At 38.5% G+C, this 24346-nt stretch overlaps 1 protein-coding gene across 1 annotated transcript in view; it reads right to left on the bottom strand.

The window, feature by feature from the left end:
• Positions 1 to 24346, bottom strand: part of LOC149150256 (uncharacterized) — a 212016-nt gene that overhangs the window by 42086 nt on the left and 145584 nt on the right. Inside the window, exon 4 of the mRNA XM_089440431.1 lies at positions 15857 to 15992. Coding sequence (XP_089296557.1) covers positions 15857 to 15992 — 136 coding nt within the window. The remainder of the gene's footprint in view (positions 1 to 15856; positions 15993 to 24346) is intronic.

The following is a 24346-nucleotide window of genomic DNA, read 5'->3' as shown; positions in this document are numbered from 1 at the left end:
CTCTCTTCTCTTGAGAGGAAAACCCTTCGGTAAGTTTTCTCTTATTGAAGCTTCTTTCTTGATCAATGCCAAACCCGAGACCCTTGACTAGATGATCCTCCAAGCACAAGTCAATTCCTTCCTTTTCTCTGCACTATGTTTTCCCAGTACTTTGTTCACCTCCTTCCGGCACTTCGTCCTCCTTTCGACACTTCATTCTTCCTTTCACTGTTAGTAGATCTTCTAGAAGAGATACTTTTACTTAGTGATATCCTTCACCTAAGGATACTCATTCCTTCTCTTGATCATCCGAGTTCCTTCTTGATGTATGGTGGTAGGCTTAGTGTGACAGCACTGCAGCCCTAATTCTCGCACGTGAGAGAGGTACCCTAGAGAATTAGGGTCCTTTTACCTTCGATAGAGAGAGAGTCTTCTTCGCTTGCCTTGAGAGGCCTTGTAGGCCTAATTTCTAACCCAAACAATGATGAACATGTGATTGTGACCTTACTGCTGATATAACCGCAAATTGTCCTATCTTTTCTCGCACGTGTGATTGTATTAACCCTAGAAAACAGTCCTTTCCACTTCGGCTTTTCTCCTCCTTCCTTCGCTGCCCTAGAAGACCTCTTTTTCATCCTTTTTTACCCTTTTTCTAACCTCTTCTCTTCGCAGATTTCTGAGTTTCTCGGTGGACGTTGTAATGGAGTGGACAACCTCTATTTATAGAGGATTGTCCCTCCTTTTAGGCCGACTAGAAGGCCAACATGTAGATTATTTGCAGGCCGACTTGTTATTCTTACTTTGGATGGTTTCTTTGGTGGTATCACATGCTTGAAGGAGACTCTTTGATGGTGTCTTTGCATAGGAGGGGACTTGACTTTGCTTGGAGGTTACTTCTTTGACTCTTATACAATGTAACATACCCTTAATGTATTTAACATAATTATTTTGACCTTTTGACTTACCTATAGCACTTTAACATGTGCTAGACCTACTTCAATGAGTAAGAAACTCATTAACACATATTATAAAATAATATTTTGTTTTCTTGAATAAATACAAATATCAAAAGTACATTTATGAAAACCAAACCTAGTTACATTTCCTTCAACAAGAGGGAGTAATCAAGACAGAGCGAGTTGACCTTTGAGTCCGTGATGAAGGACCTTGGTTGGATAAATTGTTTCTTGGGACTATAAGTGTGGCAGAAACCGAGTGAGATCTTCCTCACCTAAAAGGAAGTTTATTATTAAGATCCTTTAGAGATAATGGACTGCAAAGGGAGCAACCAAGATTGCCAAGGTACCCTGAAAGTAGCTGTAATAATGGATCTAGCAAAGGAATCTTATCAAGTTATGATTGAGCCAAGGCATGCAGCACGTGTTGAGGTACCGACATGGTACAATTGGATATCGATTGAGACATATTTCATTTGATAAAGTACAAGTACTAAGATATCCATATTCATACTAGACAAAGAATGCAAAAGACTGGAAAAGCACATCAAGACGATGATTTAGCTTGGGGCTTGCTATGATCAGCAAGAAGCTGACAACACTACTGAAGCAAAGTATATTACAGCTTGTTTGGTGAGTCGTGAAGCAGTGTGGCTTCGGAAGCTACTCGCAAGATTGTTTGATCAAGTGTGAGATAACATGTTGAAGCACATGATACACTACATTTGGGACATGGTACAGAAGAGAGCAGTGAAGCTCCAATGTATTTCTATGGTCGAGTAGGTTGCTGACATTCTCACAAAGCCTCGATCTTGAGATGAAGTTTGTATACTTCAGGGACAAGCTTGCAGTGGTTGAGAATGCTTCCCTTGGTTAAAAAGGGAGTGTTCATGTTGTAGCATCAAGGGGTAGATATTCTCCCTCGGTCATGGGTATTGACCGGGAACCATGTAATGTGGCTAGGGAGATTAGCCCAAGTAGCATCAAGGCCTGAATGCTCGCTCGGTCAAGGGTGGCCTAAACATATTGCCATGGGTTTTGCCTAGTGGATTGAGCAAGTTCCTTATAGCATCGGGCAAGTATTTTTACCAATCAATGACATGTGACAACATGTGGGAATCGTAAATGGGCCCAAAGGTTTCACCATGAGTCAAGTGGGTAGCTAACATGACTCCAAACAACAACTTGGTAGATTGGTGACCCAAGGACTAGTCTTGTTGACCTCGGTAAATGGGTTTTGACCATATTGCCATGGGTTTTGTCTAGTGGGTGACTAGATCCAATTGCAAAGGGTATGTGACTAGTTGGTGACTAGATCCCTTTGCATGATGTTGATGCAAGATGTTTTCCATGTGATTCTGGAATAGAACATTAAGTGGATACATACATCAGCATAGCTAGCTTATTGAATCTTTTCTTGGGATGGAGAATTCTTCAACAAATGTACATATGTGGAAGTCAAGTTGAAACCTCCCTAACTAAGAGGGACTGTTGAATTTTTGTAGCTTTGATTGGTATTCAAGTCAACAAAGTCAAAGTGAAAATAAATTATTATTTTATTATTCAGGTAGGCTCCAAATCTGACAAGTTGATTCCATCAATTGAAGGGTTTTGACCCTCGATTAATCAAAACCCATTTGATTTGACTCATATATATTGACATTTGGACCCAGTGTTTCATGGGGATGTGTCCCCCAATGTGGGGTGCAAGCACCTCTCTCACCCCACGCACTTGGGATGGGGGGATGTCTAGGGAAACATTTCCCCACGCACTTGGGATGGGGGGATGTCTAGGGAAACATTTCCCCACGTCCCCCTTTTGGGCAGACGCAGGGGGTGATGTTTCCCCAGTGTGGGAGACGCGACTCCCCAAAAAAGGTGCTTTTGGGCATCCCCCCTCAGAAAGGACTAGGTGCCCCACTCCCTACCCCCCCTTAATTTTTCTTAAAACAATAATTCATGAGTGGGGAAGCTTAGGGCCCTACCAATGCTATGGAATTAATGGTAATGTTTAATTATTAAAGTGAAAGTGACATTTTCCTTTATCTTTCATTTTCATCCTTAAATTTTTAACATTACCATGAAATGACTCGAGATGTATGAGAGTGGTTCCAACCTCATCAGATTTCATATGGAGAAAATAGAATTTCATATCCAATTCAAAATTCAACAGACTTAACAGTTTTCATGATTTCAGGATTGGGGAGATTGCAGTGTTTCCATTGGATTCTATCAAGTATGAGGGTTTGGAACTAGAATTTAATCATTAGAGCACCAAGCCCAAAATCACCCCTTTTGAGGGGGGGGCATTTCCTCCTCAATTTTGTCTAATAACCCTTGAAATTAAAATAAATTAATTAATTAATTAATTAAAACTAAAAGGAGAAAGAAAAATAAATAACAAATATCAAAACCTAAACTAATTTGCAATCCCTAACACGCTCATTCAACTTACCATGCTTAGCTCTACTTGGCTTACCATAAAGTGCTATCTGACTTACCAGTTAATTGTTGTCTTTCCTTTGTTGAGTAATCTAGGGGCAGCGAAAATAGATGATTTCTCTTACAATGATAATTGTTTGTGATGTATTTTTACTTTTCTTAATTAAATTCTTCTTAGCTTGTTTCTTATTAGTGTTTTCTTCATCAAACAACTACCAAACCATAAAGGACAATGAGACAAAGGACACAAGATGTAGGCGATCAGCTAGGGCCAAAACCTCTCTAAGATGAGAGGAAAACCCACCGGAATTCTTCTTCTTGTAGAATCTTTAATTGACGAATTCCAAGACCTAGACCCTTGACCAAGAATCCCTCCAACACCAAGTCAATGCTTCCTCTTTGAATAACTTCTCCTTCCAACAACTTCAACCTACTCTGCAACTGCAACTTTGACTTGCCTAGAAACTGCAACTTCAACTTGCCCAAAAACTGCAACTTTGACTTGCCCAAAAACTGCAACTTCGACTGCCTAAAAACTGCAACTTCAATTGCCCAAAAACTACAACTTCGACTTGCCTAGAAACTACACCTTTTCTTCTTTGCTTGGGTAGATTCTTTCTCTTAGAGAACTCGACTTTCAAAACATCTCTTTTTGATGACCCAACTTCACTTATGTAACTCGGCTTCACTGCAGAAATATGTGCCCTAATTCTTCGCACATGTGGAGAGAAGTAGCCCAAAAACAAATCCAAAATAGATCGATTTTTCTTCCTTTCTTTTTCTTCCTCTTCTTCGCACTTCTTCTTGTCCTTTTCATCGAACTTGTGTGTGAGTTAAGTGTCTCCAAATGAGGTCGAGTGCCCGATATATTGGCTTCCTTGAGCCTCCTATTAGGCCGACTTGACATGTCCTTAGGTCGACTTGATGCTTGCACGTGTGACATGCTCTTAGAGGGTCTTTTGACTCTAATTTGACTCAAATAATTTTCTTACAATATGTAACATGCCCAAGAAGAGCTATTCATGCATGACAATGACTCTTTTGACTTGATAGACTCAATGACAAATCCTAGAAGCTCTCAATGGGAGCTTGACCTAAAATAAATTTCCCTTGAGCATGAAACCCATGTCTCAAGAATAATAATAAGTTTATTTTTCTCTTTTCATTGAATACATAAAATCAATATTACATATGTCATTATGAAGACCGAACCTAGTTACATATTTCAACATCCTCCCCTGTGACGCTCCTTCAATGCTCATTGCCCATTTTTAATTTTTAGTTTCACCTTTTGAGTCTTGTCTCTAGATATCAATGACTTTAGACTGATTCATCGACTCATCACCCTTTACTATTTTTGAGTTTGAGTTATATCAATTTACTATTCTAGTCTTCAAAATTCAGTATCTACTATAGTATATTTTGCACAGTACTAATTAGATTCTAGAATGATGAATATGGATCAATGTATTTCATTATTAAATCTCGTGTTGTATGGATGAATGATACATGCATGAGTATGGATTAGTGTATTTCATTATTTAATTCAATTATGTATGGGTCAATGTATTTATACTTTCACTATTGAATATGAATTTGAATATATATATATATATATATATATATATATACCCTAACATCCCCCTGTACCCCTTAAATTTCCCTAAAATTTGAGGGTACTCCCACAAGTCCCCACTGTGCGTCTCCCGGCACCTGCGTCCCCCCATCCCAAAGTCTTGGTGGAACATAGTTTGGATCTCCTCACTTGGCATCAATTAGGATCACACACAAGACCAATTAGTCATCTGTTCACACATGCAAAGGAGCAAGGAGAAGTCTGAGGTTTCACCAACAAAATCTGAACTGATGTTTCACTCATTGACCAACGTTAACTGGGGGATTGTTATGTTGTTTCTGATCTGCATTGACCTAGACTTATCTAGGCATTTGCCTGCATATTTGACTGAATTGTTGACCAAAATTCTGGGCAAGATTATGGGCGTTGACCATGTTGGAAATACTGAGGGGGGGGGGTGAATTAGTATTATTATTAATCTTTCAGAGCATTAGTTAATCTTCAATTATTATCAGTGTTTGTACAATCATAGCAGTAAATAGAAGGAACACAAATGCACACAGTTTTTAAGGTGGAAACCCCCTCCGGGACAAAAACCACCTAAACGCTTTTCTAATAATTCTTTAATCTTCAACTCCAACTGAAAAGAAAGCTCCAACTTCCTAAAATCTAGAAAATCATTCTTCTCCAGCTCCCACTGGATGGACACTCCAATGCCCAAGATTCTTCAGTAGTCAACTAAACGGATGCCCCAACACCCAATGAACTACAACTCACCCTAACACCACCCTACCACCCTGAATTTTTCACAGGCTTCAACCTGTTAATGATTTCATGCACCAGCCTAGCACCACCCTACCACCCTATAGAAGAATAAAAGAAGAATGGACTCCCGTACCAAGGAAAATGATCCACTTTACAATGATATAGAATGATGTAGAAGAAGAAGACACACTAGACCATAACCCCAACTATGACACAACCACCTAATGATGATGCTAGACCTCCCGACACTGCCTCTTCAACTCTTGGCAGATAGGCATTTGTACAACTTTTACAATGATGCTTTTACAATGACTTTGTACAATGATACTTTTACAATGACTGTATGTAGTGCTGCCCACTTGAAGACTTCATGTGGTGAACTTCTTGTTGTTGTTTTGCACCTTGATTGCTGCTCTTGTCATGCTACCCTTTCTCACTCTTAAGAGCATTAGATTATGCATTGAATCTTCTCTTGATGAATATAATACCTGCAAAAAGTCTTCAAGGAAATACCCATGACATGATAATAGCAAAACTTACCTCATCCTGCAGAGCATATGTCAGTGCTAAACAAAAACAACAAATTAGAATACAAAGAACCTAATGCAATTAAGAGATGAACATGCATATACAGAAGATACTTACTTGGAGCTTACCTTTGCTGCATCATTTTGTTGCACCTTGCTCTTTGCTGCCCTAGAAAGTCTGGTCCTTTGCACCCCTTGACAGCACTTGATCTAGTTTTTTTCTTGCCTTCTAGGAGCATGATATTGAATATGATGTATCTCTGTGATTTCAGATCCCCAATATGTGATCTTCGGTCCTGTAGTAGCCCTCTGAGTCTTCTTTCCAATGCCACAGGTCTGACCTGATTTGGATTCTTCAAGGCAAAGTTATGCCCAATCTCTCACAATGACCTAATTATGGACTAGTTCAGTAGAGCGAACTTGTACGGTGTGCCATGTGTCACTGTTTCCTCCTTCGGCTCTGAAATTGATACATAGAAAACTACAATACGTGCACTATCTGCCACTTTTTACAGAATCCCAATCTGCTTCTCAAAGATAGAGTTATGACAATTTTCCAAGGTCACCTCTTTGAGATGAAATTCGGGAGCCTGCAAAAACCCTAACTTCCACAAATCATATCTCCAAAAATATAGCGAACCAAGATTTGAAATTCGGTCATGACGTTCATCAGGATTTCGGCTCAAATGGTTTTAATTTCAACATCTAAGACTTTGCAGAAATAAATTTATAGCGAAAATGCCACGATCACTACTTTTGGAGGATATATGAGATTTCTTTTTATAAATTTGAGAGAGGCTTCTATAGAGAATGTTGGAGGGATTTTAGGAGCTTAAAAAATTATTAATTATTGACTATTCAATGACCAAAATCAATGATAAATGCCATGCCACAACCCCATGGGGTTTTAGCCCACTAATTGGGGTTACTAACTTCAATCTTGAATAGCTTACAAATCGTTAGGAATTACGAGGAGAATTATATACCAATAGAAAGATATTTTTTAGTAGAGTATCCCTATAATGGTTATGAGATGAGAAACCATGAATGATGATGCCCAATGTGCCATGGAAGTTCAGGGTCATCCTTGGTGCTACTTGGGTCGACATCAATGACAACCTCAGAACATCTTTAGATCAATAATCTCCCCCTTTGGCATTGATGGAAACACAAGTACTCCCCCTGCGATCAGGGCACCTCTTCCTACTGTCTTCTCTCCCCCTTTGACATCAATGGCAAAGGGTAACTCCCCTGGACACACAACCATCCTGCGGACCTGTACACACTTCCACTCCCCCTTTATTTTCTGAATAAGGAAAATCTAATGAGAACATGGGAGAATCCCAAGCTTCTAGTGAAGATATTCAAATGCTTCACGAGGTAAAGGTTTAGTGAAGATATCAGCGATCTATTCTTTTGTACTAACATATTCAAGTTTGATATTCTTTTCAATGACTTGTTCTCTAACAAAATGATATTTGATCGGAATGTGTTTTGTTTTAGAATGCATGACAGGATTCTTGGAGATGTTGATGGCATTGGTGTTATCATAGAAGATGGGAATAGGCTCACTGGAATGCACTTGAAGATCTTGCAAAGTTTGTTTCATCCAAAGGACTTGAGTACAACAAGTTGTCGCTGCAATGTCTTATGCTTTCGTTGTAGATAACGAGATTGAGGTTTGCTTTTTGCTCAACCATGATACGAGACAACCACCTAGATAGAATGTTGCTCCACTAGTACTCTTATGATCATCAATGCTTCCTGCCCAAGCTGCATCTGTAAAGGCTTGAATAATGAGATTGTTTCCCTTGGGATACCACAAGCCATATTCTGTTGTGCCCTTTAGATATCGAAGAGTTCTTTTGATGACAATAATATGTGATTCTTTTGGTGCTGCTAGTAATCTTCCTACTTGTCCAACTGCTTTCATAACATCTGGTCGAGACGTTGTTACATATAGAAGACTACCAATCATAGATCTGTACAACCTCTGATCCACATCCTTAGATGAGTCGTCTATGCTCAGTTTGCACCCTGTTACCATCGGAGTAAGGACGGGTTTGCAATCGTCCATTTTGAATTTTCTTGAGCATTTCCTTGATGTACTTGGCTTGACATATAGATATTCCTTTCTCTTGTAGAGATATTTGAAGCCCTAAGAAGTATCTCAACTCACCAAGTAAAGACATCTCGAACTCACTTTGCATCTTTGTAGCAAAGTTCTTACTTAGTCAATCATCATTGCTACCAAAGATTATATCATCCACATATACCTCAACGATTGTTAAATTATCTTTATATATTAGTATGTAAAGATTGCTATCAGCCAGTGTTTTAAAAATCGGTCGGTCTGAACCGGTAACTGGTCAAACCGGTCGGTTCTGTCCTAAACCAGCCGGTTAGCTGCCATGGCCGCGGAGGACCCACACAGCATTGTTTTCCAAATTTTTAGGGTGTTTTAGAAGGAAATTAAGGGTTCTTTCCCTCCAAAAACACCCTCTCCAAGCCTTTAAAAGGCCCTTCTCCCTCTCATTTGTTTCACACATCTCATTTGGAGTATTTGTGAGTTTGATTGGTAGCTTGGAGAGTGTTGAGTTTTTGCTAGAGTAGTGGAATAGCAGAGAGTTTAAGCTAAGTAGCAGTCATCATGCCTCCAAAAGCCAAAGATATTGCATGGGCTCATTGTGATATGATTGATGGCAAAATGATCTGCAAATATTGCCAAAAATCCATTGAAGGAGGGGGTATTAACAGGTTCAAGCAACACTTGGCTGGGATAGGAGGCCATGTAAAGCCATGTGGAGCACCAAATGAAGTAATAGGGCATATTAGGGCAGAATACCTTCAGAAGTTTGAGACTCAAGTCACTGAACCAATAGAGAAGTTTATGACTGCAAAGTTTGGGAGTCGATACTCAACCAACTGAGTTTGATCATGATGACTCATGAGAAGTTTCAAGTGAGAATGTTGATCACTAGTATCATATATGTAGACTTGAGTCTTGTAGTAGGCCACTGGCCCCACTGTTTGTAGGCTTTGTTTTTGCACTCTAGAGGCCATTTAGAGCCTCATTGCTCATGTATTTTGTCGATGATATGTATTGCACTCGGTGCCATTTTGATATATTCACCTTTACATGGTATATAAATGAGCAATCTTTGCATATTTTGTCTCTATTGGCTTGGAATCGTGGTTTTAAATCTTAAAAATAGTTTTTTTCATTAAAAATTAATTATTTAATGTATTTTTTTAAAACCGGTTGGTTTAGACCTTATTAGTCCCAGTTCGACCGGTTCCGGTTCGAAACCCAGTTCATTAGGTAGACCGGTCCAGTCACCAGTTCCGGTTTTTAAAACATTGCTATCAGCAGTACCTTTCTTGAACCCTTGTTGAGGTAGATATCCATCAAGACGAGCATACCATGCTTTGCGAGCCTCCTTGAGACCATACAGAGCCTTCTTTAACCTGCAAATATAGTCTTCTTTTTCTGATAGTAGAAAACCTTCAGGTTGTTCGATGTAAACTTCTTCTAATTCACCATTCAGAAATGCTGACTTAACATCCATTTGGTAGGCTCTTATTTTTATTGAACATGCATAGGCGAGAAACATACGGATGGCTTCCATTCTGGCAACTGGTGAAAATGTTTCTTCAAAATTGATTCCTTCAAACTGTGCATATCCTTTGCAGACTAATCTTGCCTTGTTCCTGTTAACCTGTAATCCTTCAACTGTTTTGCTCCCCCTAAACCTTTAATGAAACTACCATCTTGTTCAAACTACCTTCCTATCAATCGTAGACTTGTGCCATATATTGTTGCATAGACTCCTCCTGTTTCCTTTTCCAGACCTTCTTATTCCTGCAATCTCGAGCCATGTGCCCATAGTTATGACACTTGAAGCATTCAATGATGTCCATAGGCAATTCCATCTGATACATGCAACCGCGAGCGCTATGGCCATAGTTATGGCATTTGAAACATTCAATATTTGGCCCATCTAGCACGTATTCTCTTCTGACAAAATCATCGTGGAACCTGTCTCGTGATCCTGCAAACTTGCTTCTAGGGTTTTGCAAATAATGATTGTACCTGTCAAAAACTTCACAATCCCTAGCCATATGACCATAGCTAGCACATAAAAAGCAATAACCATTAAATAAACGAACATACCTAGAAGATTTTTCATTCTTCTTTAGAGGCGGTGTTCTAGTTTGTTGTGGTCCTTTGTTCTTGATTGCTTTGATCTTGTTCTTTGGAGTTGCAACATTCTTCTTTGGCTTTTCACTTTGATCAACTTCCTTCTTAGAATCATCCTGTGAAGTTGTGGAGCTTGTACCTTCATCAACTAGAGCTTTACCATCTTTAATTGCCTTCATTTTTTCTTCTTCATATGTCTTATCTTGTAAGTATTCTTTTTGCGATCCCTTGAGTTTGTTGATCTCATCACGAGTTGCATCAAGTTCTTCTTGCTTTTGAGCAAGATCTTCTTGAAACCAACTTTTCAAGATCTTCCTTCTTTTCTCAGCCTCCTCAACCTGTAGCTTGAGAAGAGTGGTCTTCTCTACTTCTCTGTTGAGAACCTGTATCTGTTCCTTCTGCTTCTCATTTTCAATCCTGAGCCTGCTTATTTCTATTGAAGATGTTTCTAATTCCTTTTGCTTTTGGTCAACAGCGGATATGTATCTTTGATCAAATTCCTTCCTTTCAATTTCTGCTCCCTGCCTCTATTGTGTGATCCTACTAATCTCTACAAATGTTGTGTCGAGTTCTTGTTGCTTCTGTTGGACTTCTCTCTTGAGGTGTCATGTCGCTGTATTATTGATTTCTTCCAACGCCCTTGAACTGTTGGCATAGTTTTGGACAGTGTTTCCCTTCTTCACTTCCTTAAGCAACGAGACTACTTCGGCCTCTAATGCTTCCCTTTCTCGGTTACTTTCTTCCAACTTCTTTTGGAGTGACTCTTCAATACATTTGTGTTCTTCAACTTCAATTTTGGGACCTTGAACTTGTTCTTCAAGAGTATTGGAACGAATCTTCTCGGCCTTGAGCTCTTTTATAAGCTTGATTTCCTCATAAAATTCTTCTATGGTCAACCCTTCTTCGTTGTTTGATACCTCTTGTTTATTGTGCTTGGCCATAAACAGTACTCTCTCATTGGCTTCTTCTTCACTGTCACTGTCTTCATCAGATGATGAGCTATCTTTGACATTTGAGTCACCTACATATATACTCTCAAGCTTGTCCCATATATTTTCGGTGGTTTTACAACCCAACACCTTATGATAAGCAGATTCAATAAGTCCACTGATAATAATATTCTTTTCTTTTGCATCATTTACCAAATTCTTCTTACCTTATTCATCCGCGGTTGGTGTAAAGCCATTTTGAATAGTGTCCCATACTTCGTAACCTTGCACCAAGAGATAGACCTCCATTCTTCCTTTCCAGAGTGCATAATTATTTTCATTGAACTAAGGTACACCATTCTTGGTATGCTCCAAGATCTCCTTCCAGTTGTTAAACTACAATTGAAGGAACCAAGCTACGATACCAATTGTTGGAAAACTGAGAGGGGGGGGGGGGGGGTGGGGGTGAATCAGTGTTCCTTTCAATTAGTATTATTATTAATCTTTCAGAGCATTAGTTAATCTTCAATTATTATCAGTGTTTGTACAATGATAGCAATAAACAAAAGGAACACAAATGCACACAGTTTTTAAGGTGGAAACCCCCTCCGGGACAAAAACCACCTAAACGCTTTTCTAATAATTCTTTAATCTTCAACTCCAATTGAAAAGAAAGCTCCAACTTCCTAGAATCTAGAAAAGCATTCTTCTCAGCTCCCATTGGATGGATGCTCCAACGTCCGAGATTCTTCAGTAGTCAACTAAACGAATGCCCCAACACCCAATGAGCTACAACTCACCCTAGCACCACCCTACCACCCTGAAGTTTTCATAGGCTTGAACCTGTTGTTGACTTCATGCACCAGCCTAGCACCACCCTATAGAAGAATAAAAGAAGAATGGACTCCCGTACCAGGAAAAATTATCCACTTTACAATGATATAGAATGACGTAGAAGAAGAAGACACTAGACCATAGCCCCAACTATGACACACCTACCTAATGATGATCCTAGACCTCCTGACACTGCCTCTTCAACTCTTGGTAGATAGACACTTGTACAACTTTTACAATGATGCTTTTACAATGACTCTGTACAATGATACTTTTACAATGACTGTATGCAGTGTTGCCCACTTGAAGACTTCATGTGGTGAACTTCTTACTGTTGTTCTGCACCTTGATTGTTGCTCTTGTCATGCTACCCTTTCTCACTCTTCAGAACATTAGATTATGCATTGAGTCTTCTCTTGATGAATATATAATACCTGCAAAAAGTCTTCAAGGAAATACCCATGACATGATAATAGCAAAACTTACCTCATCCTGCAGAGCATATGTCAGTGTTAAACAAAAACAACAAATTAGAATACAAAGAACCTAATGCAATTAAGAGATGAATATGCATATACAAAAGATACTTACCTGGAGCTTACCTCTGTTGCATTGCACCTTGCTCTTTGCTACCCTAGAAAGTCTGGTCCTTTGCACCCCTTGACAACACTTGATCTAGTTTTTTTCTTGCCTTCTAGGAGCACAATATTGAATCTAATGTATCTCTGTGATTTCAAATCCCCAATATGTGATCTTCGATCCTGTAGTAACTATCTGAGTCTTCTTCCAATGCCACAGGTCTGACCCGATTTGGATTCTTCAAGGCAAAGTTATGCCCAATCTCTCACAATGACCTAATTATGGACTAGTTCAGTAGAGCGAACTTGTACGGTGTGCCACGTGTCACTGTTTCCTCCTTCGGCTCTGAAATTGATACACAGAAAACTACAGTCCGTGCACTATCCGCCACTTTTTACAGAATTCCAATCTGCTTCTCAGAGAGAGATTTATGACGATTTTCCCAAAGTCACCTCTTTGAGATGAAATTCGGGAGCCTGCAAAAACCCTAACTTCCACAAATCATATCTCCAAAAATATAGTGAACCAAGATCTGAAATTCGGTCACAACGTTCATCAGGATTTCGGCTCAAAAGGGTTTCAATTTCAGCATCTAACACTTTGCAAAAATAAAGTTATAGCAAAAATGACACGATCACTACTTTTGGAGGATATATGAGATTTTTTTTATAGAGTTGAGAGGGGCTTCTATAGAGAATGTTGGAGAGATTTTAGGAGCTTAAAATATTATTAATTATTGACTATTCAATGACCAAAATCAATGATAAATGCCATGCCACAACCCAGTGGGATTTTAGCCCACTAATTGGGGTTACTAACTTCAATCTTGAATAACTTACAAACTGTGAGGAATTACGAGGAGAGCTATATACCGATAGAAAGATATTTTTGAGTAGAGTATTCCTATAATGGTTATGAGACGAGAAATCATGAATGATGATGCCCAATGTGCCATGGAAGTTCAGGGTCATCCTTAGTGCTGCTTGGGTTGACATCAATGACAACCTCAGATCATCTTTAGATCAACAGACCAAACCCATTTGACCAGCTTTGACCACAGATCAACTGAGGCAGTTTGACTGAATTTTCTGAGGAAGTTGCAGGGCTGAAATTCAGCCTGGTTGCCCACATTTGACCAGGAGTTGCAGGGACCAAACTTCAGCCTATCAACCAGATTTGACTAGCTGAACAGAAGTCTGAAATCTCCTCTCCTTTGACCAGGTTTGACTTATGTGAAGTAGTGGTCAGTTTGACCAAGTTTGACTGGGAAAATTTAGATTGTACATTTGATTGAATTGGACAATTTCTCATAATAAAAGATTGTTGGGTTTTTTCCCATGGTTGGCTTTTCCCAGGGTAAAAGTTTTTTGTGTCTCTTGTGCATCTTTATTTTAATGTGATCTCTACTGCCCTACTGGATTTATAACTGAAATTTTCTGAAGTATAATTGCTTAATAATCTGGAATGTGCTAAAAGATATTATTATATCATGGGGAGTAATTATCAGTGGCAGAGAATTGTGCTTGTCTTAATTGCACTTGAAAAATCAACATAAATCAGCTCGAGTCTTGACTTATTGCATACATACAACATCTTAGAAGAAGTGATATAGACTTGACATAAATTCATGCCTAGAAGTGTTCTCTTAAAGTTTCATCTCTAAATTCTAGTTGTATGCTTTCCTTGAGTTATTTCACTTGCATATCTTTTACTTGTAGAAATATTTGATAAAGTAAATCAAAGATAATATTCATAAAAACCCTAATTTACACTTCGATTCAAGTATATTATTTCATTGTTATAACTTTTGATCTAGACTTGTTGCAAGCATATTGGGTTGCTTCTTTCTTTAGTATCTTGAAGATGTAGTTGATGCTCTAACCCTAGACATCATGGTTTAGACTGCTCACTTACTTTCTGGGGTTGATCTATCTGTATTACAAATCTGGAATACGCATAATTAAACACATAAAGCAGATTTGCTAACATAAGAGAAGCCAGGTTCACCTTGGGCTTGTCCTTGTTTAAGCATTAATTGGATTTGCTCTTAAACATCAAATTATCTAGGTCAATTTGTGCTCCAATATTAAAATTACATATCTTCTGCTTATATTCGACTGAAAGTGGTTCTCTAAATTACAATTTGGATCCATTACAAGTTACATTCATTAAATTGTTGTTAAAAACTTCTTTGAGGTTTGATCATTGATTTGGGATGGTAATCATAATTTGCAAATCTGAAATATCTCTATCTATCGCATATATGATAAATCAGATTTGAGACGTAATCCACTCGTTTCTTATTCATCTAAAGAATATAAGTGGATGGTGTGGATTTGTGCATTAAGTCACTAAGTTGTCAGGAATCAGGATAACCCCTTTGGCCTCTTGAGAACCAGTCAAAGGTGAAGAGGAAGTTGAATTGAGGTGATAGTGTTACAACTCCCTCTGTTACTAGAAGGTGACATACATGAATTGGAGTTGTCCACTTATATGCTCGATCCGTCGATTATGCTCTAATCCTATAAGATCATAAATCTTCATTCTTCACTAACCTCTTCATAACTTGGGAATAGTCTCCTATCCTTACAATAGGAGACTTCCAAGTTCCCAGTAATGTCTCACATATAAATCACATTGTGCAGGTAACATTTCAGGCCAAAAGTTTCAAAAACCCAGGGTAGACTGACATTAATTTTACTCACTAAAACCTCTTGTCACATTGCTTTCACAGATGTGCAAGAAAGCAGAATACGTAACACGAATGCTCTCATGAGTCTCTCCCAATCTAGATAACACATAGCACATGTCAGCCAACAATGAAGCCATGAGTCTACAATGATAGTTTTACTTTATTTTCTAATAAACATGTTCAGTTTCGCAGTAGCAGAAAGCCATAACAGTTCAAAAGGGGGAAGTCTCTCTATAGGGAATCCTTCATCTTGACATATAGATATTAGTCTGATTTTATGTTAGGTTGCATGCATAACTCAGGTACCAGTTAAAACAGGTAACAAGACAATCAAATTCTAAATATTTAATCAGAAGAGTTTAATAATTGCTCATACATCTAGTGCTTTTTGTGACTCCCTCTCAATCCAGATAATTCCATGGTCTGATGTAGCATTGCATGAAATGATGATGTGCTCAAATCTCCCCTCTACTGGAACAGCAGTTTTCACAACTGGTGGAAACCTTCCACATCTGCATCATATAAACCCCCAATAAATGAACTGCATAGAGACGAGGACATGACCTCATTCAACATTCATTCCAATACAAGAATACTGATTTTGTGCTCCAAAGAAAAAAAATGGATGAAAAAGATGATACAAACTCATACTACCTTCCTATCCTTAATGTACAATAACTGTTTTTGAATAAGAATATGAGAAAATAAAAAAATTACAGTTTCTTCTTTTGAGGCCACAGATCAATAAAAAAAATCTCCACAATACCTAGATATTTCGATTCAAAACTAAATTGTTTACAAACAACATATGTGAATACTAGAATTTTCTAAATAGAGAGCTAAATTCAAATAGCTCAAAATTCGTGCAAGGGCAGACACACCTATGTTAAAACTTCAAATAGGTAAGAAAAGCTACTTGGACGAAGCATCTTTGATTTTAAGAGTCTCCAGGATTCCAGACTCCAGAAGTTCAATTTGTTCTAAATAGGTTTAGATGAAATTATTTCCCTTTTATGAACAAAGAAAATTTTCTCAAATAAATGCCATTGAGAAGCAACTGTTGTTTACGCTTCCAGTATCGACAGTTCTGATGCCCTGTCTTTCAACAACACAATTCAAGGCTCGTGCTTCAAAATCTTCTATCAATATATGAATTTTATAAGGAAGCAAAAATAATTCCCATTTAAACCTAGATAAGTTCTAGAGTATTGAAAAAGCACAAATATCATCTAACCAGTTCTTATTATGTAAATTTCTAATATCTAAACCCCTTTCTATTATTATTTGTTTCATAAATTATAATATCTTAATTTATCTTGCAATCCTTGAAAGTGCATTAAAATTGCTCAAAATGCTAACTTATGTTAATCATTGAATTTACTTTTTTGTGCTGAAGGTACAAGTTTTAGTGCCACAGTTAAGCATGATGTAAGTTAATTCTTGTATAAACTAAATTGTTAAATATAATACAAATCACACTCTAATTCAAATCAATCATACAATTGGCCACAAGTGGCAGACAACTTCTGAGACAACCCCTACGGAAAAGTTTGATTAGAGGCCAGACTATTGAGTTTACAGGAGTTTCATTTGTTTTTGTTAGAAGATTAACTCCATGTGCACAAAAGAAACATAAAAAGCTCAGAGTCTGAACACACAATTTGTAATATGAGTACAGAGCACCCCAAAATAGTCTTTGATAATCTGATGATCCAATACCATCGATGTTTGGTACTTGATTCATACCAATTCATACCATGGCTGGTTATCAACTATCTATATCAATGTTGAAAAATCATCATCAACAAAAAATTGGCAGGGATCATGAACTCGGGACATCAACATATTGGTAAAGTCAACCAACTTAAAGAACATAAAATAAACAATGTTCCACCAACTTGCCAAGACATGGGGATGCAAGAGCAGGGTGTTGAGGAATGTAGCTTGGGAGGTACTCTCACAACCCCTGGGGTACTGGGTTTGGGTGGAGTTGACCCACAAAAAAGTGGTTTTGTGAGCTGTGTACCCAAGTGGTGGGCTTTGGGCACAAGTTGGTGGGCTAAAGACCCAAAGAATGATTTGTTTATTCTTATTGTTGAGTGAGGGCACTTTAATGAAGTTAAGAAGCCGTAAGTCAATGATTGGGAAGAAGTATAAATATATGAGACCTAGGAGAGGCCTCAACACACAAGTTGAGCAATCATTCTTGTGAGATATCTACCTAGAAGGGATCTGCATACCTCAGGATGAGCTGCAGCCTTGGAGAGCAAGTCTTATGGTCTGATTTTCTGTGTTAAGGAAGGCCGAGTTTTGCTCGATTGAGGCCAAGTTTCTGTGGAGATTTTGTGCCCAAAAAGGGCTTGGTTCAGGCCAAGATTGGGAGGAAAGAAGCACTCTGATTTTGTGCAAGGCTACTTGGGAGTGGGAGCGACATTTTCAGAAGCTCCTGGTTTGGGAGCGAAACAGGGAGCGAATTTTTATATAATATATATTTTTTTATATTTTGATGCATATATGTCAACAAAAGCATGTAGAATGATGAATTAGATATAAAAAGCATAAACACATAGATTGAACCATATAACATCAATCATCTATAAGTTATAATCTTCATCAACCACGTCCACAAGTTAGTAACAAACAACATATTGAGTTTCATGATTCATCAATCTTAAAGTTTCAAGCTTTCAAAATTTAATATATAACATTTATCATCATTAATCACCAAAGTTGTAATTGTAAGCTAAGCGTAACCATTACAACAAAGAATATTTAACATGAAATGAAACAACTTTCAACTTTCACGAAGGATCATATTCATAATTCATTACCAATGAGTTATAATTGCCAACTTCAAACTTCAAACTTAAATTGTCATATATTGTTTACAAAAAATATAATAATAATAAATGAAAGAGTCAACAATTATAAAAACTACTAGAAACTAGAAAAGACAAGTAAATCTATTATCTACAGCTTCCTTCTGCTGCCGCGAGAAATGTCTAATTTATGAGCAGGTCGTGGTATTGGTGCTCTTTTAGGAGTCACACAACCAGAACCAGAAGGCACATGCCCTCCATGTGAGGATGTAGATGGAGACGGCGACAGCAAAGGAAAAATAGTTGTAACTCGAGCACTGCCACTGCTACTGGATGGTGGGGGTGGCATGGTTGTTGTTGCTTCATCATCATCTCTCAAAAGGCATGCTTCCAATTCTTCAAGATGTATAGAGCCATCCTCCAAATTATCTTCCTCTGGGTCGTTGTCCCAAATTTTATATATTGGATCCTCATAAGCTCGATCACAATAATGACTCAACAACCTCAAGTTGTAGTGCACATAAACCAAGCTTTCTGCCCGGTTTTCATTGAGTTTGTAACTTTGTTTCTTCTCACATTTTGTATAAAGTTGTAGGTGCTCCAACACTTCTCTGCAGAAGAAGTATTTACAACCTGTGAGAGAACTTCTTTTGCCAATTTTGGCAAAATTCCCATGCGGCCATATGCTTCGCACCATGTGAGAGCAACAAAACTGTCTTTATCTTCCATTGCATGCAATGAACCAAACAAACCAGTGAAACTAAAGTATTGGCCTAATTCAAGACGCAAATTAACACACTCCTCCCTATCAAGGACTAGCTTGTCTAATGCTTTCATATATCCCTCTTGTACCTCTAGATCTGTATTGGTTTTGGCCCTAACCCACCCCCAAGTGCAGGTTTGCCCAACCAAGATGGAGAGTAGTATTTTGGCACAAGGATATATGCCAAAGCATGTAGTGGAACATTAAGTTTATTCCACTGTGTACACACACAATTGTGAATCATTGTATACAAGTTGGGATCATTTTCCTAAACAATATCTTTTATTTGCCCCAACATGGTATCCATCTGCTCATACACCTCCCCAACCACTGGCTTATCTGTATTTGCAAAACGAATCATGCTATAAATGGGATTGGTGAATTGCAATACTTCCCTCACCTGTGCCCAAAACAAACCATCAAGAGCGGTCTCCTCCACCTGTTCAAAACCTTGCTTGTCAACTGCATTTGTAGCCCTATCCTTTAATACCTGCCAGTGTTGAATTGATACCATGCTAGCCAATGACTCTCTTACCTACAAAAGGCGCTTGAAGGTGAGGTAATAGCTAGAAAATCTAGTCTTTGCAATCTTCAATAGCTCTAATCTTGAGTGACTGCAAAAAAGCCCATGGGTATTGCTATGATTTGTAATAAATTTTATCATTTGTTTACCTCTCTTGTACAAATCACCAATCCATTTGTATTGTTGGTTTTTGTTCTTAATAATATCATGCATCAAAAGGTTCATTGTGTGAACCAAACACCCAGACCAAAATATGTTGGGGTATTTATCCTCAATAATTGCTCCCGCTGCCTTACAATTAGTAGCATTATCAGTGATGACTTGGATGACATTGTATGGTCCAATACGCTCAATTGTTTCAAGTAATGGTCCCGCAATGTTGATGTCGAACTTGAACTTCTCTAAGTAATCATATGTTGAAAGGAAGATGGCACCACTAACAGACACAGCAAGAACACTTATCAATGGCTTGCCTTTTACATTTGTCCATCCATCAGATACAATGGACACCCCATGCTGAGTCCTAGAATTTTTCATTTTACTCAAAGAATGTTATATTTTTTATTTTTCATGATCAAGTCCAATGGTTCTAGCCTTGTCATACCCAGGGCTTCTGTATCCTTTGGGGGCATCACTTATGGCAGAAACCATTTCATGCCAATAAGGTGAGCGAAGAAAATTGAATGGTATCCCACATGCATAAAGAAACGAGTAAATTTTTGAATCCACATCATTCCTACACCCTTCATCAAGGAAACCTGATATGGTTCTACGCCTTAAAGAGATGTCTGTTCCTGTGCCTCCATATCCACTACCATGGGAGGATGTTGATGGAGTTCTTTGTGAATGTGATTGTTAGCTATGTTCAAAGAAACCCTTTGATTTTTTAGATTTGTATTGAGTTTCCTCCTCTTCCCTTATGTATTTGGCTCTTTATATTGCTAACACACTTACACAAGCTTTGATTCCTATTAGTTTATCTCCATCCCATGGTCTTTTCCCACAAAGGTGCCTTCTGGCATGGGTGTATGAACTTGTGTAAATGTTGTTGCAACGGTTGCATGTAAATTTAGTGGTTCCACCTGCTTTCCCTGCTTCAGACCTAGTAACATATTTCCACAATGGGGTTTGGTCTTGTTTAGTTTTTGGGGCCTCATCATGTCCACTCTCTTCCTCCTCACCAAGGTACTCCTCTCCAGGGTTTTCATCAAATCCACTATAACCCACTTCTTCATCATGATCAACCCTCCTTCTTCTACTCTCCAACACCATAATAACCAAAAAAGGAACTAACAACAAGAAAATGCCAAGCCATATAGCCACGATTGAAGTTTTGAGTCTACAAAAAAATGGAGGAATGGGAATGGGAAATAGAGAAAAAAAAAAAAAAAAAAAAAAAAAATATATATATATATATATAAAAACAAAAATGCTAGATTAGAGTGTAGATCCTACCTCTTTGGCCTTCAATCCCAAGCTCCAATCTCCCTTGCAAGCTCCTCAAGCTCCTCGAAGCTCCTCTCTCTTGCTCTCTCCAAGCTCCAAACTCTCTCTTACTCTCTCCAAATTGACAAACGGGGGAATAATGGGAGGGGAGAGGGCCTTTTTAACCTTTCCCCCCTCCCCTTCCCTCCCTTTCCTCTCCCTCTCCGTCCGCCAGTCGTTGCCTCCCTCTTCGTCCGCCAGTCGTTGCCTCCCTCTCCGTCGCACAGCCTTTTTCAGCGCCGATGGGAGCATTTTCTTAAGAGGGGGAGCGATCACTCCTCTACTGCTCTCCCTCTTAAAAAATCGTTGGAGCAAACACTCCTAATCGCTCCCCTAATCAATCCCTCAAAAACAGGGAGCGAAATTTTTTTAAAAGGAGTGTGCTCTCGAGGTCGCTCCCTACTCGCTCCCAAGCGGAGTGCGAATTGGAAGCGGATTCGTGTGGGGGGGGGGGGGGGGCGCTCCCCCACAACCCTGATTCTGTGTGTGAAGAATCCGTAGTGTAGGTCTATTCAAGTATGTTCAAGGCACTGAATTCTTTGTTGTTAAGGTTGTATTTGTTCTATGCTTGGGTGAGACGGCCAAGACCCTGGAAGAGGCTTAAAATGCCTAAGCTTAGTCTGCTGTGAGGTCCGAACTTCCTCAGGAAGTTGTGCTAAAACTTTGTGGTTTAGCTCAGCCCTAAAGGAGGTTGAACAAGCCTCAGATTGGAGCAGAGATAGCGAGTTATCAAAGGCAGAAAGATAACAGTGTGTAGGGTTGATATATTAAGTAGAATAATGGTTAAGCGTGTGGATTGAAGTCTGTCAATGAAAGAAGGGATTGGGCAACACTATCTGAGAGCAAATGATCAGTGATCTGAAGGGCAGTTCATTTATGGTTGTAGACCTTGTTTTGGAAGCCTATGTATAGTGATTTGATAAGCTTATTCACTGTGAGAAGGTTATTAGTTGAGCCGATGTTTAGTGACTTTGGAACAACATAGTCATTGAGAGAAGGCGGACTTGTTAAGCTGATTGTGCAAGGGAATCTGAAGGAGCAAAGACCTTTGTGAGCAGCTAAGTGCAGAGACTTTGGAGTAGAAAGATATCTGCGAGATAGTTGGCAAAGGCCCTGCCAGGTACACCAACAACAAGTAGACTAAAAGGGTTGTGGTCAAGCGCTTCTTCAGCAAGTAAGTCAAGTTTGTTCTTCTTCTTATTCTTGGGAAGACTCAGAATCAAATGTTGTTGGCCTCAAGCCCTAGCTCTCCTTCTATCAAGGCTAATTTTAAGGGTCATGATCCCTGGTATGGGGAACCCTATGTTTGTTGTATTAAAGTTGTAATATAAACAAGTTTCGGGTCGGCAAAATCATTATGTACTTTGTTGATTCATTGTTGTTACATTTATGTTGTGCAAAGTGCTTGGAGTTGTGTGTATTTTAGTGTTTGGAAACTAGGGCAAAATTCCAATTTGGACAACTCCTTTGAGTAAGATAATTGTAGCATTAAATTCCTCTTTTCGAGAGGACCAAAATCAATCTAAAGATTGTCAAATTTGGAGAAGTAAAAGTGGGTTTTTGAATTTATTCGCTCACACAAATATTATCAAGGTTGGCCTTATCTCTATGTCGGCTCAACAGATCCAATAGACACATCCCTTGACCCCTAAGTCACATGACACGAGGACACGAGACACAGAGAACACATCAATACGAGTATTCAACACGAGACACAGGGACCCGGGAAACAGGACACGAGGGACACATTTTATATATATATATATGTGTGTGTGTGTGTGTGTGTGTATGTATATGTATTAAAAAAATATTGAAATATAGTGCCTGATCCATATAGATATGAATCATGATGATATCTATTTAGTATTTAGTATACACTATTTACTATTTAGTAATTTACTAGTTTGTTTATTAATTTACTACATAAGTGATGTTCACAGTTCAATGTTCATTGTTCATGTTATAACTTTTGTTATTAACTTCAAATAGGTTCGATCATGTTCAAACTTCACATAAAGTAGTTTTATAAATTATAAATTTATATGTGTTCAAACTTCACTGTTGACCAGAGCGTTAATCGATCTTTCCCTCCCTTTAGACCTCGAAGGTGTAGTAAGTAGTGAGCACATGATGGGGAGCTGGTCTTTTTATTTCAACACACGATCTATACCAATGTTTTTAAAATCGGAACCGGTGACCGGACCGGTCCACCTAATGAACCGGTTTACCGACCAGAACCGGTCTAACCGGCACTGGTTTGGTCTAAACGAACCGGTTTTAAAAAAATACATTAAATAATTAATTTTTAATGAGACAAAACTATTTTTAAGATGTAAAACCATGATTCCAAGCCAATAGAGACAAAATATGCAAAGTTTGCTCATTTATATACCATGTAAAGGTGAATACATCAAAATGGCACCGAGTGCAATACATATCATCAACAAAATAGCAAAATACCTAACAAATGAGGCTCTAAATGGCCTATAAAGTCCAAAAACATTGTTGCAAGCTATGAGGCCATTGGCCTACTACAAGTCTACGGTATACACATGATCAATCATCAAGTTCATTACCACTACTAGACACAAGATCATCATCAGGAGCTACATAGACATCATCTGGTTCAGAGTCTGAGGATGCCTCAGCCTGATCTGCAACCTCAGTATCAATGCCACCAATGACAATATAAGTGGACCTAATGGAAGCACGAGTTTGTCGACCTGCATGACTAGTGCCTTCCATTGGTTCTTTGCCTTTCCTTGATGCCACTATTGATCCTGGTTCTGATGCCACCACATAATCTGCTTCATCCCCCGCCAAAGCCATGTCGATATCAAAATCAGCCTCAAACACAGGTTCTTCAGTCTCCTCCACCCATTCTGATGTTGGATCAATATCGTCCAACACAATGGGATCTAGATTAGGAGTTTTTCTCATCATTTGGAGCTCTAATTGCATTTATTGTTTACCCCCAAACCATGAAATCTTGAAAACCATTAAGTCTGCTGAATTTTGAGTGAAATCTAAAATTCTAGTTTCTCCATATGAAATCCAATGAGGTCGAAACCACTCTCAAACATCTTGAGTCATTTCATGGTAATGTTAAAAATTTAAGTAAAAGGATGAAAATGAAAATTAAAGGAAATGTCACTTTTACTTTAAGAATTTAACATTACCATTAATTGCCAACATTGTTAGGGTTGAAACACCCTTAGTCCCCCCCCCAAAACCCCTCAAACACAGTCAAAAACATGTTTTTTTAACTTTATGGTG

The sequence above is a fragment of the Pinus tabuliformis genome, chromosome 9 (assembly GCF_031772625.1).
Source record: "Pinus tabuliformis cultivar Carrire ecotype Pingquan chromosome 9, CPIR1, whole genome shotgun sequence".
NCBI classification, from domain to species: domain Eukaryota; kingdom Viridiplantae; phylum Streptophyta; class Pinopsida; order Pinales; family Pinaceae; genus Pinus; species Pinus tabuliformis.
This window is presented reverse-complemented; position numbering and strand designations above follow the sequence as displayed.